Genomic DNA, 20,157 nt, shown 5'->3' with positions numbered 1-20,157 from the left:
CTCTCCTCTCTCCTCTTGTCTGTGCAGTGTGGACAGCGAGGTTCTCTCAGGAGCCGGCAGACCAGTCGGTGGTGCGGGGCCAGAGGGTGATCCTGTCCTGTGTTGTCTTCAACTACTCGGGCATTGTTCAGTGGACCAAAGATGGCCTGGCTCTGGGCATCGGAGAAGACCTGCAGGGTGAGGGATCATGAAGCCTCCCCGGGCCTCCTTCACTGTGACTAAGACAGGCTTTTCAGAGCTGATTGTAATATCTTTGGATGGCAGCAGCTGATGGCAAAATGTTATGCAGCATGTTTGAAGCTAGACAACCGCTTTCTTTTTTTTGTTGTTGTTGCTAAATATCTTGAGCTATTTGTGATACTCACTACAAACAGGTGCATAGGGCTAAATGATGTATATATGAGGCCTATCTTATTCTAGGTGAGGTGCTAACCCAAGTGTGGGAAACTGAGGCATGTGGGCCATATCAATCAATCAATTAATCAATCAAATTGTATCTGTTTAGCACCTTTCAACCAAATAAATGCCGTTCAAAGTGCTTTACATTCTGATTGAAAAAGTATATATATATTTAAGTGAAACAAGAAGAATGACGTGGAGACTAATGCGCAAAGATTAAAAACAACAATAAAATATAGAAATAGTAAAAGATAAAACACAGTAAAATATGAGAAAATATAAAAAAAAAACTATAACATTTAATAAAATAGAATAAAATACAGGATATAAATATAGAATAAAATATAAAACACTCACCTCTCCGATCCTCCGGCAGGCTGTTCCACAGTTTTGGGCCCGTATGTGGCCCGTTGGGCTTTTTAATCCAGCCTGTCAAATATTGGTACAGAATTGTCCAAATTATAGAAAAGACCGCAAACTCTGATGCACTGGCAAAAAAGGGTGAGCTACAACTCCTGCTCCCACTGAAACTGAATGTCATTTGAATGTTAGTTTTCTTTTATTCTTAGGTAATGGCTTTTACATCTAATTCATATTAGTTCACACAGACACTCTCCATCCAGCAGATACGGGCCCGGCCCGGCAAATTTTAAAATTCATTGTGGCCCACCCCTGATCTAACCTGAGCAGCATTGTTACAGACACAACTGTCAAGAGAGTGGTCAAGTGGAGTTAGCAGAAGAGCAAACAGTGTTGAATAAATAAAGCAAAGCTTAAATCTAATTGGTTGAGGTAGAGCTTGAAGTTGGTGTTCATTATATTAAACCAACTTAGCTGTATTTCAGTTACAATGCCAGTTTTGCTTGGGAACAAATCATGTTCTTGGAGAACAGCTTCTTCAAACTGTTACTATAATCTGGTGTATTATTACAGTTTTTCACAATTGCTACAACTCATTTCTTGAAACCCTCTCATGCTTTTGTCAAAACTGTAAACACAAAACTCAGTAGTCAAACTACTTTTAACCAAACCAAAACTAAACCCACACCACAGAACAGTTTCATCTGTGCTCACAATCAAACTCTGTTCTCAGATCCACTGATTGTTCATTACACGCCCCGTGGAAAAAAATAGAAAACATGAGGCTTTGAATGAGTACGCCGGTCCGGGCTCGGTTTTTCTATCACATATGTAAAGTCAACAGTTTTGAGTTGTCGTGTCTGCATTGTAATTGGGATCACCACCATCATGCATCGATGTATCTAATGCAGCATCTATAGGACACTGACAGGTTCAAACATGACTGACAGTGGAGGAGTTCTCTGATTGGCTCCTCTGATTGAAACAACATATGGTCAATCTAATTTTCAAAATAAAAGAACATATATCGCATTGACTTAAAACCCTGCTTCAAAATAAGAGCACTTCATACAAATACAATTGAGTCAAAAGTACAAAAATTAAAAAAAAGTAGAAGTCAGAGGTTTTCTAAAAAGAAAAATACAGTGCTCACACTTAGAAGTACAGTACTCTAAACGCACTTTGTTGTTTTCTGCCCCTGATTAAAAGAAGGAAAGATGAATCAATATCTGATTATTAGATTTGAATCGGCTCCAGCTCTGATGACAGGGAGCTTCAGCTCATGTGGCAGAGCTGCGCAGGTGGGAACCACTAGTTCAGATCATCCACTCAGCCTGAACCTGAAGAGACAGCCAAGTGAAATAGTCCCAAACAAACCCCTCTAAGGCCAGTCCTTTAGTTTATATTATGACCCCTTTTCTTTGTGTTACACACTTGCTAGCTGTTGCATTTCCACCGACCAACATTTGACCTTGAATGCAACAAAATAAATCTTTTATCAGCAAATAATCTTGCAAAGAGCCGAGCCACAACCAACTGTTCTGCTCTTTGTTAGCTTTTTTTTTTTTGGTCAAATTGCTAACAAAGCAGAACTCTTGTTGAATCACACACTCCTAACACTGTGTTTGCATGACATAGCATGTTTGGAACTGTGGTGCCTAATGTATGCTGACAATATATATATATTTTTATTTTGCTGCTGATTGTTTTAGTTACAGCCAGATTGAGCCAACGGAGCATTTTTTCCCAGGAGATGTTAGAGGCTGTCATGCGACTGAAAGACAGCTTAACTACTCCAGCAGCCGTCGCACATCGCACTGTGACACGCACTTGTTTAGGTTGATGTTAAATCCGGCTGCCTCCTGCACATGTCCTCCAATGTTTGATTGGAAATTCCAAGCTCCCCTCGGGGGTGGGGGTGGGGGGGGGGGCAGCTTGTTCGAGGAGCATCACATCATCACCTTTGTCACAAAACCAGTGGGTGATGCCGATTGGCTAATATCTGATTTTTATTGAAAGGCAGATTCATTGACTATAATACGTCACCCTGAGCTTTTTTTCGGAGCCTCCTGCTTTTCCTCATGTTGTCCTAAGTGATGAAATCTCCAGTTTGATTTATTAAGCCTGCCGCTTTTCTGTCCGTCAGTGTCAGTAATCAGACTCGGCTCGTCCCCACTTTGACAAAACTTGAGGGAATGATGCATCTCTCCGATCGCCGCGTCGCAGCGTTTGCAGAATTGCACTGATTGGCCCAAAGGGGACTGTGCAATCACCGGTCAAAACAAGTGGGCATACTCTTCAGTCACTGGTCCAGAGGGAGACTGCATCATTTGTGACATGTTGTCTTGTATTTGGGTTTATTGTTTTTCCCCAGACTTTGTCCCTTCATTTTCATTTCTTCTGTTTTTTGTTTAATTTCCTCTCCCATTCCTCTGCTTCCTCTGATACTGTTCACTAGGCTATATCTCCTCTCCTCTCTTCTCTTCTCCTCTCCTCTCCTCTCCTCTCCTCTCCTCTCCTCTCCTCTCCTCTCCTCTCCTCTCCTCTCCTCTCCTCTCCTCTCCTCTCCTACTGCTTCTCCTCTCCTCCTTCTTCCTTCTCCTCTCCTCTCCTCCTTCTTCCTCTCCTCTCCTCTCCTCTCCTCTCCTCTCCTCTCCTCTCCTCTCCTCTCCTCTCCTCTCCTCTCCTCTCCTCTCCTCTCCTCTCCTCTCCTCTCCTCTCCTCCTTCTTCCTTCTCCTCTCCTCTCCTCCTTCTTCTTCCTTCTCCTCTCCTCTCCTCTCCTTCTCCTCTCCTCTCCTCTCCTCTCTTCTCCTCTCCTCTCCTCTCCTCTCCTCTCCTCTCCTCTCCTCTCCTCTCCTCTCCTTCTGCTTCTCCTCTCCTCCTTCTTCCTTCTCCTCTCCTCCCCTTCTTCTCCCTTCTCCTCTCCTCTCCTCACCTCCTTCTTCCTTCTCCTCTCCTCTGTTCTCCATTTAACTTCTCTACCTTGTCTCTCCCTCTCTCCCTCACCCTCATCTTGTTTGACACACTCTCCTCTCTCCGTCAGCCCCCCCCCCCTCTCTCCCTTCTTTCCCTCCTTCTCTCTGTCCTCGTCTGTCCCTTCTCCATTCTTTCTGTCTCCCTCTTCTCCTCTTTTAATCATATTGTTACTGTAATGGTCCAGTGCTTCAAGCCAAAGCTTTTAAATAAAAACATGTGAATGAGCACTGCCCGCTTCATGCACACATACACTCCAGTGTGTGTGTGTGTGTGTGTGTATGTTTGTGTATGAGCCTCTGTCCCTCTGCTTCCAACCCCTCCCCTCCCCTCCTCTCCCCTCCTTCTCTGGGCTTTTCATACGCTTTCTCGCTCTCCACATTTCACATGCAAATGCACGCATATACAGGGGCGCATACGCACACACACACACACACAGACACATGCACACATGCATGCAGAAACAAGGACACACAAGGTTAGGCAAGCGGCACGGCTCTGTTCAGGGGGGCTACACATGGAAACGGCGGCGGAGGATTTCACATGCGATCTACGTCCGGGCAGCGAACATGAATTCTGCACCACGGACTGGACTCGGTTTGAGTCCTCTAAAACGTTGTTGTCATAATGCATTCATCTTTCTTTTTTTCTTTTTTTTCCCCCCTGCTGGTGAAAAGAGAGCGTGGCTGCCACCTAATGGTGAGAATGTACGGCCCTGACACAGCTGGGGCCGTGTGGCTGATGGGGGAAGGGAAAGAGAGGACCGGAGAGACCATGTGTGTGTGTATGTGTGTGTGAGTGAATGTGTATGTTTGGTCATGCGTTTATGTTTGCGCACATCCATCCCATCATGTGGCCTGGCGTCTCTCTGGTGTCACTTTACCCTGATGAGGAAAAAGTCATGTTTTCGCTTCATGCGTGACACAGATCTGGTGTTTTCTTAGCAGCGTGAGCTGCAACAAGCTGAGCGTGGACCCTGAGACGTGCTGTTGTGTTTGAAGAGAGATTCACATTAGCACTAAGCAGGACTAACAGTATGAAGTATAGTACCTTAATAACAATGTAGGTTTTAATTGCTATTTAAAAACACTCCACTCGGATACACTGTATAATTCATCATCAAGCCCTGAGGTGTAAACTTATGTTTGTGTTGTGTTATGCAGGGTTCCTACACAAGTATGGAAAGTATGGATTTTTTCATCTCTTTTTATTGAGAGTTTTTAGAGATGGAGATATACATTTAGTTTTGAAGAGAAAAAAAAGTGAACAAGTTGAAGCCAGGGAATTTCTTATTCAGCTCCAAATTCGTTAAGAAAAAAAAAAAAAAAAAAAACCCTTCCCCGACCCCAAACATTCTCAATCACATATCCACCCACCCATTTCCAGGTCTGGAAAAGTATGGAAAATGGAAACTATTGTATGGATATATATTTATCTTAAAACTTATCTGGGTTTGGTCTTATCTGAAGTTACTTGGGTTATTATTTTCTATACAAATATACCTAGCGACAATCTCCAGGAAATCATTTGGTGACATAATGGCATACAAATTCACAATAATGAAAATAAACGATTAATTGCATTGCATCAGTTACAATTTATTTACATGGTACACATCTAATCACTCAAATGTCACAAATTATTTGATTTATTTTTACAGAGAAGTCTTGAAATTAGGGTCTGGAAAAAGTATGTCATTTTTTTTCCTTTTTTAAAGTATATTTTTTGGGCTTTTTGTGGAGAGAGAGACAGGAAATGGGGAGGCAGAGAGGGGGAATGGGGGCTGCCCGATGTGGGATTCGAACCAGGGTTGCCTGCAGTGAGGATTGTAGCCTCTACAAAAGTATGGAATTTTGAAATGTCAAATGTATAGGAACCCTGGTTATAATTAAACTCTACCGTGTGTGTGTTTGTGTGTCAGCCTGGCCCAGGTACCGTGTGCTGCGAGTGCAGGAGTTGGGCCAGTACAACCTGGAGATCCTGTCAGCTGACCTGTCTGATGACTCCCTGTACGAGTGCCAGGCCCCCGATGCGGCGCTGAGGTCCAGGAGGGCCAAACTCACCGTCCTCAGTACGTCCATGTGTCCATGTGTCCCCGTGTGTGTGTGAGGACTGAGGAGGTGTGTGCATCTTTTTAACACTGGCCTTTTTCTCCCCGCTCCAGTCCCCCCAGATGACCCGGTGATCGATGGGGGTCCGGAGGTGCTGCTGAATGCAGGGGAGTCCTACAACCTCAGCTGTGTGTCCCGGGGGGCCAAACCACCGTCTATGATCGAGTGGCTTAAAGACGGTCTGCCTGTGGATGGGGCTGCCAGCACCACGGTGAGCCTGAGCACCACACACCCACAGACACCCAGACTTACTAAAGACACACGCTCCTGAACTGTTTTAACATTCCATCTGTCTTTTAACCCCCTCCTCCTCCGTCCTGTAGGAGGTGCTTCCAGACAGGAAGAGGGTGACCACGCGCAGCTACCTGCCCATCCAGCCGGTGGACACCGACACCGGGAGGAACTACAGCTGTGTGGCCACTAACCTGGCCATCCCCACCGGGAAAGGCACAACCGTCACTCTCAACGTCCACCGTAAGCAACGCACTGTTGTTTCTTTGACACACAGTAGTAGAATGTTTGTACCTAGCTACAATCTCCTGGAAATGATTTGGTGACATAATGGCATACAAATTCAGAATAATGAAAACAAATGATTAATTGCATCATTTATTTACATGATACACGCCTAATTTCTACTGAGAAGTCTGGAAATTAGGGTCTGGAAAAAGTATGGAATTTTGAAATGTCAAAATGTGTAGGAAGCCTGAAGACCATGTAAAGGATCAGGAAACCTTTGCAAGTGTTTGGAGAGAAAGAAAGAGTGTGACATCATTAGGTTACAATAGTGAACTTTTTCACTATATTCAAAATTTTTCATTAAATACAAGCCATAATCATGGCAATTTAGAAATAAAGACATGGAATATGTCAGTCTGTGTGGAATGAATCTATAATATATGAGTTTCACTATTTGAATTGAACTCCTGAAATGAAATAACTTTTCCATGACATTCTAATGTATTGAGATGAGCCTGTGTATTACAATATTCAGTGCAGGTGCCACCTTTCCTACAACTCCATACAGTAAATTGCTGCGTTCACATCTGGCTAATTAAAGCTAAATGTTTTTATAGCTCTTACCAAGTGATGCATGGCGGCCATTTTCCTCCAGATTGCAGCATACATCAGATGAAGTGATGCTGTTTAATGTGACTCTCTCTCTCTCTCTCTTCCAGATCCGCCAACAGTTACCTTGTCCATTGAGCCTCGCTCCGTCCTGGAGGGGGAAAGAGTCACCTTCACCTGCCAGGCTCACGCCAACCCTCCTATTATGGGCTACAGGTCTGCTGCCTCCACCTCCCAACAAGCACACATTCTCATTTTCACTGGGCCTCTTAAAGTGACAGTTGCCTTATTCCAGATTTTGAAAACCATTCCTTCTTTTTTCAAATAGCTCTTCTTGATTTTGCTTCAAAAAGATTGGTTATTCCTTTCTTTCAATGGTCTTTTTTATTATTGACAAAGTATGTATAAGACAATCACTGCACAGGAAGATCAGTTTTGATTTTTTTGTCCAACATCCACCCACGACACAACATAACCCGAACATGGACATACTCATACAGCCATTGAGGGAAAAAAGAAAAGAAAAAAAGAAATAGAACTGAAATCCGAAACTATTGTTGAAGGTTTCTCATAGAATACCAAAAAGGGGTGCCATATATTGTAGAATTCTTTCTCTGATCCCCGAATAGTCTGTCTAATCTTCTCTAGATTCATACAGGATATCATGTCAGAGTGAGTAGGAAGGAGGTGCTGAGTTCCTCCACTTAAGTGAAATAGTTCGTCGAGCTAGTAATGAGACAAAAGCCAGAAAGTTGAGCATAGCTTTAGGTAAGTCCAAATCTGGAGCAATGCCAAAAATACCAGTCAAGGGATTCGGTTCAATTTGGTGATGAAGGGTTTCTGATAATGCATAGAAGGCCGATGACCAAAAGTTACTTAAAGAGGGGCAAGTCCAATATATGTGGTGGAGTGAAGCAGGTGCGCCTTTGGTCCACATCAGGATACATTCGCGCTAGTTTGGTTTTGGAAATGTGGATACGATGCATTACTTTAAATTGCAAAAGTGCGTGACGAGAGCAAGAGGAGTGTCTCCGGTCCAGCACCGAGTCCCATACGTCCTCTGTAAAGGAATAGTTTAGGTATTTTTCCCATGCAGTTCGTATAGCTGCCATTGAAGGGCAGTGCAGTTTGGAAATAAGGTTAGAAAAGATCGGTATTGCTACAGTAAATCTGTTTTAAAATCACCACGACGCGTGCATCTTGTAACGTTGTGCGTTTATAAATCCCAGGTGGGCCAAGGGTGGCGTGGTGCTGCAGGGCGCGAGGGAGAGCGTGTTCACCACCAAGGCGGACCACTCTTTCTTCACCGAGCCCGTCTCCTGTCTGGTTTTCAACGCCGTGGGGAAGACCAACGTCAGCATCCTGGTGGACGTGCACTGTGAGTGACTAAAAAAATCCTGACTCATATCGTAAAAAAAAATAAAAATAAAAAATAAAAACGTCCATCATAATAATTGTATCGTTTTAGACCGTGAGTCACGCAAACACTCACTCACCTTGTTCCATCACTTGTGGCCCACTTTCACTCAGAGTCAGAGGGATGAAACACACTTTTGTTGTGTGTTGTGTCTTTTTTCCTCTCAGCAGCATCTCCTCTTTTAGTCCTACTGCATTATTGCTCAAACACAAGAAAGAACAACCCCTCACATTCTCTCTCTCTCTGTGTTTTGGTCTCCAGTTGGTCCCATCCTGTTGGTGGAGCCGCAGCCAAAAACAGTGGATGTCGACACTGATGTCACCCTCAACTGCAAATGGGCTGGAAACCCTCCGCTCACGCTCACCTGGTTCAAAAAGGGGACAAACATGGTGAGGAGCCGAGAGCCCACCGGCCGCACGCGTCTCCCCTTGTTTTCACAGTTCACACTTTCATCATCCTGTGTTTGTTTTCCTGTCTGCACGCTGACATGTATCTTTTTCTCATTTTACCTGCCGTGATCTTTTTTTTTTTTTTTTTCATTTTCAGCTTTACTTTACTTGATAAATATCTCTGATATTTTATGAATCATTAAAGGTTGGATAGGATTTGAATGACTGACTGTATCATATGTGATGTAGTCCTACTCAATGGAGCAGCAGAAACAGAGAGCAGCCATACTCTTCATATTCATATAGCTACTATATCTGTCAGTGGTGAAATTTTGTATTTATCCTGCAAATAAGGAGTTACAATAAATAAGTATATTTCATAAAATGTCAAAATCTAGACACATTCTATTTTTGAGCTCAATTGTCTTTGAGTTAAGTTGAATCATACTTAACAAGTTCACCATCACTGGGTTGGGGCAGGGCCGTTGCTAGGAATTCTGGGCCCCCTTAAAGAATACTAAAGTGGGCCCCTACCCCTAACTTTTCCATGTTTTTTTTTCTTAGACTACGTACAGTATGTATTATCATTTTTTATTTTGCCTACTTTGTTTTGATGCTAATGCAGCATACTATGAGTATTAGTCAGGGTCTTATGCAGAATAATTCAGTCATACAAAGATTAGACTACTGGGGTTTCTTATGGGCCCCACTGGGCGCTGGGCCCCTAGAATTATCATCACCTATCTCCCCTATACAACGGCCCTGGTTGGGGTTAGGCTTTAACACCAGTGATGCTTGAGGGCAAGTAAGTAAATGTGTACGTAAATGTTAGCATTTCGTTGCTAATGACTCATTAGCTTGTTTGCAAACACAGTCTCCTGTGGTGGATGGGATGAGCAAAGTCGAGGTTTAAATGAATGAATAAATGAAATCTTTATTTCAAACATGTGAACAGAGTAAGGAAACAAAAGGGAAAGAAAACAATGAAGTGAATGAGGTTTATGCAACAACTTGAGCTACTTCCAAGGTGCATGGAGGAAACATTTTGTCACATTCAGGGGACATGTCTCTTCTGTACAAACTGCAGGATCATCGTTTACTTGACCTTTCCAGACTACAAACTAAATACAATGTCACCCATGTTGAAAAACCTGTCAGTGTAGCAATAAAGCAAATGATTTATTTTTACCATACTGTAGCTGTTGACTTTTACATCTAGACTTCCTGTATACTTCCACCACATTCAGAGCACATAGCAGGACAAAAGAAAAGACAGGTCCAGTGTAACCACGGAGCCATCTGGCCTTCACCTCTCTCTCCCTCTCTCACTAGGCGGTTACATATTTAGCCATAGTTTTCACACAGCTAATTTTCTGATGGATGTGGTTGCTAGGCAACTGCGAAACCTCTGTGGCTTGGTTAAAAGCAGATGTGCAGGTTTGCATTGTTAGCCAGTTAGGGTCAGAGTAGTAGATACAACACATCCAGATACGTGTTATTAGCCTCCTGTGCATATATGGGGCTTTTCTTTTGTTTATCCCCCCTCCTGTTGTTTACCACATTTTCCTTGTTTTTATTTGTGTCATTTTGTTTCACCCTCCCACAGGTTCTGAGTAACAGCAACCAGCTGTTTCTGAAGTCAGTGAGCCAGGCCGACGCCGGCCAGTACGTGTGCAAGGCCATCGTCCCACGGATCGGAGTGGGAGAGACTGAGGTCACGCTCACAGTCAACGGTCAGAAAACATCCACATAATTTAAAGGAATAGTAGCATTTTTTTTTAAAGTGGGGTTGTATGATCTACAAATAGCCCCTAAGTACTTTAATTGCAGTAGAAGACTCTCTGCACTCCTCCCGTTAGCAACGCCAGCCCAGAGCCCTGCCCAGAGATTTACAACATACATTGTTGTGAATGGACCCAAAGAAATGGCCTATTTTCACGGCCTAAAAGAGGTTTTACCTGAAAAAAAATACACAGCTCCGCATTGTTTGCAAGAATTTTTTTCCAGCCCTTCAAAGTGCAGGAAAAACGCAGTTTTTATTTGGACCTAACCAACTCATGTATCCCTCCGCCCAGGGTTAGCGCCCGCCGATCAGCAGTTGGTTAGCTCCAAATAAAAACTGTGTTTTTCCTGCACTTTGAAGGGCTGGAAAAAATTATATTATAGCGAACAATGGAACTGTGCATTTTTTTTCAGGTAAAACTTCTTTTAGGCCACGAAAATAGGCCGTTTCTTTGGGTCCATTCACAACAATGTATGTTGTAAATCTCTGGGCAGGGCTATGGGCTGGCGTTGCTAACGGGAGGAGTGTAGAGAGTCTTCTACTGCAATTAAAGTACTTAGGGGCTATTTGTAGATCATACAACCCCACTTAAAAAAAAAATGCTACTATCCCTTTAATGTATCACCACCGCCTGTAGATGAAAATCTTGTGCGTTTTTTGCAAAGGTCAGCTTGTCAGTAATTGAAAAATGAAAAAGTTATACGTCAAAGTAGAGGCCATTTATTTTTAAATGTCCCCTTTTTTGAGCTTGGTTAAGATTTATTTATTTATTTTTGGCAGTTTGTTGTGTTTTACTGCGACATGCTCTCACGTGTCTTGTCGTTGTGACCGATGCAGGTCCTCCCATCATCTCCAGTGATCCGGTCCAGTACGCAGTAAGAGGGGAGAGAGGAGAGGTGAAGTGCTACATAGCCAGTACTCCTCCGCCGGATAAGATCGTAAGTGAAAAAAAAAGAGAAACGGGACACCAATCCCACAATTTGAATTTCAAAATATAGCCCCCCGCATTATTTATTAACACCAAAAAAAAAAAAAAGTCAAACAAGGAAAAGCTTTGGTCTCAAAAAGCACTAGGTTGTAATTTTCAGTCTTACATCGATTTGTATTTTACTGTTACTGTACCTTTGCTGTTCCTAAATGGCTCCACTCCTGCACGGTAAATGCTTTTAGGCACTGTCCCCCCTTTTTTTTTTCTTTCTGAGTGGTGACTCACCCTTAAACTCTCCCAGAATGTTCCTCCATCCCATCACATAAACAAACCAACACTAACGCTAAGCCGGTCCGCTTTTAGCTCCTGCGTCAGAAATCAGCACTGGATGCTCTCTGTATCACACAGACGCAGTAGTAGTAGTTCCTTGGCTCCCCGGGCCTGTGTGACTGATCCATCCTGACTCACAGTGTGCGCTCCTAATGCAAGTGGCAGAGGTGGGGGGGGGGACAGAAAAAGATTTATAAAATATAAAGGAGTGGAGAGGAACAGTTGTCCCAGTAAACGCCTCAGCCAGGAGATTCTCCTTCTCTTGGAATAAGTGGGCAGATTATGGGAACATGTGGGCTCATGCATAATTAACTTGCCTTCGTACAGTTACTTCAATGCTGAATAATAGAGCTGCTTTTAGTGGCTTTAAAGTTGGAGAATGTGCAAGATTGACGATTCTCAGTCACCGCACGGCCACTCCTCGCGTCTGTTTGCAGAGACATACACACTGTTGCTGCTCCGAGTCATGCAATGTGTGTGTTTAACATGCAAGCGTGTGAGGTTGTGTAGCTTGTTTGCCGTGCCATTCTAGTAGGCTATGTGTTTGATTTATACAGTTATGTATGGTCTGTAGTTTATTTGTCTAATATACAGTTATAGTTTTCTTTTTTTTATCCTTTATTGTAAATTATTTTGAAAAATAGATACAATATGTTTTAAATGGGACACAAGCTTCAATTGAAGAGCCCATTGAAATGCGTTTACGCAGAATTGAATAGTGAAGACATTCTGGGGAATACACATCTTCACTTTCTTGCCAAGAGTTTGATAAGAAGATTGATGACACCCGGCTCTGTCCAACACCTGTAGAAGTGCTGCAAGGCTGATTTTCTTTGTTTCACACACAGCCAGGCAGGCAGGCTAGCTGCGTCCATCTGTTTCAAGAGTCTGTAGCTAAGTTAAGCTAACCAACAGCTGACTGTGGCTTTATGCAGAAGTCAGACGGCAAATACACATGTCTTACAAAATGCTGAAATATTCCTTTAAAACTGTTTTAGGATATTTAGTAAGGGCTTTTAGTTTGAAGGTCTCCTTCATGTGTGTTTGAATTGTTGTTGCCAAGATTTCAGTAACATTTTATAAACAGGAAATGAAATAAGTGCATCACCACACACTTCCAACCTGCTGCCGCCTGAAGAATTCATTTGTGGCCTCAGATACACTCTGCACTCACATTCATAACTATTGTATCTTTATCTTTATTCATTTATTTATCCTTGTTTGAAATGGATTTGTTTTTATTGGACTAAAAAGAGAACATAAATAAGATAAAAATGGAATTAATGAAGTAAAATTAAGAATGATCATTTTATATTCTCAAAATGAATATATTTTCATTATATACTGTAACCTCTATGAGAATAACAAATGTATTCCTATAGAGGTCTTAAAACGCTCTAATATGGCCTCCTGTGTGTGTGTGTGTGTGTGTGGTGCAGGTGTGGGCGTGGAAGGAGAACGTGTGGGAGAAGGAGAAGGGGACTCTCCTGGAGAGGTACACGGTGGAGCAGAGCAAGTCTTCAGCTGAGGGCGGCGGCGTCCTCTCCACGCTCACCATCAACAACGTGATGGAGTCTGACTTCCTGTCCACCTACAACTGCACGGCCTGGAACGCGTTCGGCCCGGGCACCATGATCATCACGCTGGAGGAGAAGGGTGAGTTTTATACAATATTTATATATATATATATATATATATATATATATATATATATAAAAGAAAAAAATAAATTATTAAGTTTCTTAGATTAAAAAAAACACATAATTTTCAGTGTCTGCTAAAAACAAAATAAAGGTTTTATCTGTATGATGATATACAATATGCCCTGATATGTATTGTACCATTAATCCCTGGCTAGGATTGGCTTATGGCAATATTTGATTTTTGCATCAATCAGGTTCTTCATTCACAAGATTAGCCAAAAACAGACCTGTCACTATCACTTTGCTATTCCTGATGTGAAAAGACACAAAGGATTCTGCAGACTGTTGATGACGTACATTCACTTAAATAATTTAATACCCAGACCTCTGTGAACATCTCTAGTAACAGCAAATGCATTTTAAGTTGACAATCTGACGCTCTGGTCTATTTGCATATCACAATGCTGATGTCACAATTGAGGAAAGTTAAAATGCAGAAAAAAATAATGAACCATTGCAAATTATGAATGTAAGTTGAAGGACAGTTTGCCTCATTCTTTCATCTTAGAATTAAATCTAAATAGATTTGACCCAGTTGCAGGAGACATCCAGTGTCTCCCTCTATCAAATTGCCTGATGCTTTTGAGTTAAATTTAAATTTTAAAATACTGCCTGTGAGATTTGAAGTAATGTGTATGGCTTGGGCAGGGCCGTTGCATAGGGGAGAAAGGTGATGACAATTCTAGGGGCCCACAGCCCAGTAGGGCCCACAAAACCCCTCAGGAGACAGATTTTTTTTGTGACTAAATTCCTCTTATACACAGTCAATCAAAAAAGTGGTGATGAAAAGTCAATGGGTGGGGGCCCACTTTAGTATTTTTTCAGTGGGCCCAGAATTCCTAGCAACGGCCCTGGGCTTGGGTAAAATCAGATGCAGGATGCAGCTTTTTAGGATTAATTAAATTATTTGACTGTGAAAACCACATGTACCTGTTTTCTTATGCGATGTTATGTGATGTAGGTTTATAAGAAGAAGCTGTTTCTCCCATTTAAATCTTCTGTCTCTCTTTCTCTTTCCTCCGTCCCTCTCTCACCCCGTATCAGAGGACGTCCCGGTGGGATTAATCGCCGGCGGTACAGTGGGCTCCACCATCTTCCTGTTCATCTTCCTGCTGGTCCTCGTTCTTATCTTCTACCGGCAGCGCAAAGGCAGTGAGTCATTCTCTCCATGTGCCTCACGCATACAATACAATACAATACAATACAGTACAAAGACAATCAGCAATCTGCAAGCGCAGCACAAAGTTTTTTTGTTTTAATGTTTACAGTTGGGAAGACTTTTCAGCAAAACCAAAGAAAAGCAGCATATGGATCTAGGTCCTCCTCCCTCCCTCTGGCTTGTGAAAACACACTGAGATCGCATGCGTCCAGCTGTATTCAACCTTGCCGTGTGTTTTGCTTCCAGGTCGGCGCGGGGTGACGCTGGGTAAGCCCGACATCAAGGTGGAGACGATAAACAAGGAGACCCACAGCTTAGAGGAGGACTCCGGCAGCGTGTCCACAGCTTCGCGCATGGTCAAGGCCATGTACTCGGTGAGCAGCAGCGGGACTCTGTTTACACAGCCTGTAGTTGTAGAAAAAACCTCCGATTAACTCAGTAACCTCTCCCCGCTCTACACCTCCTGACTAAAAATAAACTCAATGCTTTCCCCCTGCAATCGCCCCCTTTTTAACACTTTTAATCCCATTCTCTCTTCTCCTGTCACACTCTGTTACCTCCTTCCCTTCTCTCTTTTGTTACGGCACCTTCTCTCCTCCTTTCTCTCTATCTTTTTTTTTGGTTTTGTTTTTCCTTTCTTGTTTGACGGTTTAGTTTCTCCCCTCTGTGTCCTTCTCTCCCTCCAATCAGCCCTTTAAGGATGACATAGAGCTCAAGTCTGACCTCCGCAGTGACACCCTGGACACCCGCCAGGAGTACGACCTTAAGGTGAGAGCACGCAGATGCCAGAAGCACTCGTTTCTATCAATTCCTTCAGGAGGGAAAATATCCGCAAAGTAAAAAAAGAAAAGACTCACAAATACACATACAAACGGCCTGGTGAGTGAGGTCTTGTTGAGTTCATTTTGGAGCAAGGTTTCAATCTAATTATACCTCAAAGGGCTGCAAGTATCCTAATCATTACTGACATGGTGACTCTTGAGTGACGACCTTCATCCGGTGATGTACAGTGTTGTTGTCGCCTACGATGACACTCAGAGTATCTTCCAGGCTGGAAGAAACCGACATTCCTCGACTGAAACAAAGCTCACTTATAAATATTTGACCTCCAAAATGAGTCCACCGATTGATCGCCGGCGTCTCATATCATCGCTACTATAATGAAGCTGATCGATCACCCACCCAGCGGTTAGTAGGAGGAACTTGATAAATGAAAAGTTCACGGCAGCTTCGCTAGCTGAGGGTTTGGTGTTTAAAGCTAATGTTTTCTGAAAGCTGCTCCCGACAATCAAAAATTCCATTTTCTTAAAAAAAAATCCATTTGAAAGCCTCCAGAGAGAGCACATGTGCATATTGAAGAGACAGGAGTAAACAAAGGAGAGGGATGTGAATAGACAGCTACAATCTGGCAGATGGAATCAGAGGGCGGGGTTGAACCAGCACTGACTCCCAGTACTGAAGTGGCCCAAACCGGTGCCAGGAGCCAAGTCTGTCACTATATCATTTTAGATTTTTAATCTATACAATAGGGATGGCTTTATTGATATTTCTTCTTCCACATCTTATTCTCAGTGGTTGTTAATATTTTCCAGTGTTTTTAACCACATGCAAAACTGAGTTGTTAAAATCCTAATGATGATGATGATGAGGAGGAAACTATAGGATAAATGTTTTTTTTCAGTTGCTATGGCTTTTGTTTGACTGGCGTGGGCATGTTTTATAAAATCTCAAATATGTATATGCCCCCCATTTGACCCCATAACCATATAAAAGACTAATATATCCATGCATTTAATATTACAATTTCTCACCAGTATTATATTGTTGGCAACCAGTTTGTCATTTGAGTGAGCGATGACATGAATTCCATACATTGGTACAAAAATTAAGGACATTATTATACTGTAGGCCTATATGTGTAAATTTCTTTCTTTTTTTTTCAATTCTCTTTTAATTATGATTTTCCATGGTTCACATGTTCATTAACATAGCAATACACTCTCATCCATTCATCTGTAAATTACAAGTGAACCACACAGCAATATATTTGCGATTCCATAAACAATACAGATATGAATGATTGGTCCTCCCTCAATAATATAAAAGATTAAATCTACAAAAAATAAAGAACTAAACTCCCTAGAAGAGTAATGATAGCCTACTAAAAACACCTGTACAAAAGGGGAAAAAAAGGGGAAAGGGACTTTTTTCCACCTCGTCTCTCCATAATTGAGCCCCATGATGTTTCATTCCCTCTTCTATCCCTCTGACGTCGTCTCTCAGCATGCGTGTGCATCTCCCCTGACGGGAGTAGCAGCGATTGGCTGAATTTATCACGTGATAATCTCCATTGAGGCTGTCAGATAGTAATAATTCTCAATAATTTACAGGTCATAGTCATCGTCTGGGTCCAAATGCAGACGTATCCACCTCTAACCTCTGCCGTACAGCGTCTGTACAGTCAGTCCAACTGTTGTGAGCCAACAAATGTGACTCACCATGACTACTCCTCCATGTCAGTGCAGCTGTGATAGACCTCTGTCTGTCCTTTAGTTTTCCTCTTTCGACAGTACTCGAGGTTTGTGGGGATGTTTTTACTTCTTGGCAGCAGTTGCCTTGTTTTTGTTTTTTTTGTGTTTTTTTTTCTGGACAACATGTTGTTGGCCGTGAAGCAGAGAAGAAACCCTCACTAGGAGGATAATTCTGAGTTTCAGCCAGGTCTTCCTCTGGACTCATCAACAAAAAACAGCTGATGAGGACTTTGATCTGCTGGTAGTACGTCTGAAGGAGAGCTCCGAGCCGCATCTGTGGGAATAACAGAGTAGGATATGTGAGTCGGGAACATTTTTGCAGCGCAGTCCGATTTTCTTTAATTGCTGGATCTCTCTGCCCTTCACTCTCAACTGTGAGGAAACCGGCTTCTCTGGTTACTTTCGAAATCTGGCTCGGCCCGTCTCGGAGATATTTAAAGACAGCAACGGGGAAGGAGGGAAAAAAAACCCAAAAACTCAAATTGAAAAAGAACAAAAGGAAGTTCAGGCATATTATGCCCATTCAGCTGGCATGAATCATTTATACATTTTGACACCGTGGGGTTGGGCTAAGGTGATGAATGTATTTTCACGCGTGAAGCTGCCAAAATGTTCTGTTGAAACTCCCCCCTGTGAATATTTTGCGAGGGCAAACACGCCGCCCCTCTAGCTGGAGTGCTGCCTTGGATCACTTTGAAGAAATGCAGACATGAATCCACCCCAGGAGGTGGTTAGATCACCCCGACAACAGCCTCAGCCAGACTGCGTTTTTGTTTTTTCTCCTCCTCCTCCTCTTCTTCTTCTTCTTCTTCTTCCTGCTGCCTGGAGCAGCAGAGCAACCAAACAAAGTTGGGTGGGGTGAGAAGTCTGGGTACGTGAGAGACGATGGGATGGCAGAATCATGTCAGAAATAGCAGTAAAGCAGCATCAGAGCCGTCACCCAGACAACCTGAGGTCCACCCTGTATGTTGGCAAGGACCCACTCCGCTAAAGAGACTTGGTACCACACATAAATATTTGAATATCTGGCTATGAAAATGAAAGCCGTGATCCACTTCCATATGACAAAACTATAATATTTCAAAGCAGGTTTTAACTGTGTAGTTAAATCACACTGGAAATGTAACAAGTACAACTCCAGTATAACTGGAGTGTACATGCCAAGAAATGATTTTTGAGAGTGTTGCTGTTGGAACCAATTTCCAAAGTAAATGGAGGAGCTGCTCACGGCCAGAACAAACTAAAACAGATGTAGATGTTGGTGAGAAATCTCCCTCAACACGTCCAAAAACAAAAAAAAACTCTTTTTTGTTTTTCTTATTCCACAATTTATTACACTGAGCTCGTCCAAATTTGCCATTTGATCGATGTGCAGTTCACAAATCTTGAATTACATTTCTTGTATATTGGCATACTATGAAAATGAGTATGTAGCAGACTGAATCTTTATAGAGACGGCAGTGTTTTTCCACATCCTGCTTCTGTAGCTTTTGTCTAAATCTCATTATTCTCCTCCAGGAATATTGATTTAAAGGTCAGCAGAGATAAAGATGGCACCCTGCTAATCTCCACCAACACCTGACATCGTTTCAGAGGGGTTAGCATCACTAATGCCAGGCTCTGTGGTGGATTTCTTTGCTCGTGCTTGTTAGTGCCACATGTGGTTTCTTATAGAGCCTGTTTTCTCCACAACTTCACTTGAGGACATTTCTGAAAAGGACTGAGAGACTCTGAGCTCAGGCGGTTGAGTCACACACACACACAAAAAGAAGCCATCTGCCCTCACAGCACAGTCTTAATGAAGCTGGACCTGGATGCTGACCAGCTGCAGGCAGCATGCAGCATCATGCGTACCTCTGACGTTTCTGATGAAGGGAGAGTCCTTATGACCTGAAGAGTCTATACACATGTCAAGAATATGGAGCATACCTTCATACAACGGGGTATCGTTTTACTCTTTCACATCTATCACCTGAACACCGAATGATAGCATTATAATTCTTTTTCTTTCTATTTTTTAAAACTTTTTTTTAATTCAAGTTTTCAGTTCTTTTTTCCAACAATAAAAAACAAAGAAAGAAAAAATATAAGTGAACAGACAGGTTGACAAGGTTGACATAGGCCATACATTAGTGCAGAATTGTTCACAACGGACAAAGAGTCTGTCAGAGAATATGAAGTCCACCTTTCCCAGTATTTTGTATACTGTTCAGCCCGTAGTGTTAGGGAGAAGGTCAGTTTTTCCATGCATTATATTTCCTTAACATTCCTTGATGGCAGATTTGTCTGCAGCCATTTCCATGTAATGGTCTTCTTGCTCGCAGCCAAGAGCACTTCATAAAAACAGTTGTCCTGGACTCCTGGTCCATAAGTCCAACTGGGATTTTGCAATACTTTTTTTTATTGAAAGAGGGACACTTCACTTTACAAAGAATCCACTGGTGTGTCTGTAGCTCACCCAGAAGCGTCAAACATCTGTGTCCAACAGGAGACTCCTGCCCCGTCACAGAATGGGCCAAAGTCCTATAGGAGACCTGAAGGCCTTCACACGATGTGTCAAAGAGAGTTTATTTATGTCATGATGTTGCTCTGTTGCCATGTATGATGACCATTATCGGAAAATCAGCCGTAAATGCAATAAATACTGCATAAATTACCATTTACGCATTTTACTCAAGCTAAAACCAAGACATGGGATCACATCATATAGAAGGAGAAAGTTTGTTCAAACCAGGAAACAAGACAAAAAAGTCTGTGCACCCAGTGGAAATGTCAGGCCTGTCATGTGTCTCTTCCTCATGTAGACACACACTGTTTTCATGCCAGCTAAGTGGAGCATTTTTGTAGATGATGTAAATTAGTTAGAGTCCCCTCTACGTAATCCCCAAGAGCTCAAACAGTTCTAGTAGTTCTAGTGTCTAAAAATAAGTTAAAAATCATTTTCTTAGTGAAATTTATTTTCAGTTTTTTATTTTCCTTTCTTTTTCTGATCATATAGCTTTTTA

General features: G+C 42.4%; 1 protein-coding gene across 1 annotated transcript in view; it reads left to right on the top strand.

Annotated features, from left to right (window-relative positions):
* The window catches only part of kirrel1a (kirre like nephrin family adhesion molecule 1a), a 36,873-nt gene that overhangs the window by 14,666 nt on the left and 2,050 nt on the right, over window positions 1-20,157 (top strand). Inside the window, exons 2-14 of the mRNA XM_083993170.1 lie at window positions 28-177; window positions 5,655-5,804; window positions 5,898-6,055; window positions 6,168-6,318; window positions 7,023-7,128; window positions 8,142-8,290; window positions 8,591-8,718; window positions 10,325-10,451; window positions 11,339-11,439; window positions 13,199-13,415; window positions 14,507-14,614; window positions 14,868-14,995; window positions 15,312-15,389. Of these exons, the coding sequence (XP_083849296.1) occupies window positions 28-177; window positions 5,655-5,804; window positions 5,898-6,055; window positions 6,168-6,318; window positions 7,023-7,128; window positions 8,142-8,290; window positions 8,591-8,718; window positions 10,325-10,451; window positions 11,339-11,439; window positions 13,199-13,415; window positions 14,507-14,614; window positions 14,868-14,995; window positions 15,312-15,389 (1,751 nt within the window). The remainder of the gene's footprint in view (window positions 1-27; window positions 178-5,654; window positions 5,805-5,897; window positions 6,056-6,167; window positions 6,319-7,022; window positions 7,129-8,141; window positions 8,291-8,590; window positions 8,719-10,324; window positions 10,452-11,338; window positions 11,440-13,198; window positions 13,416-14,506; window positions 14,615-14,867; window positions 14,996-15,311; window positions 15,390-20,157) is intronic.

The sequence above is a fragment of the Trachurus trachurus genome (assembly GCF_905171665.1).
Source record: "Trachurus trachurus genome assembly, chromosome: 18".
Lineage (NCBI taxonomy): Eukaryota > Metazoa > Chordata > Actinopteri > Carangiformes > Carangidae > Trachurus > Trachurus trachurus.
This window is presented reverse-complemented; position numbering and strand designations above follow the sequence as displayed.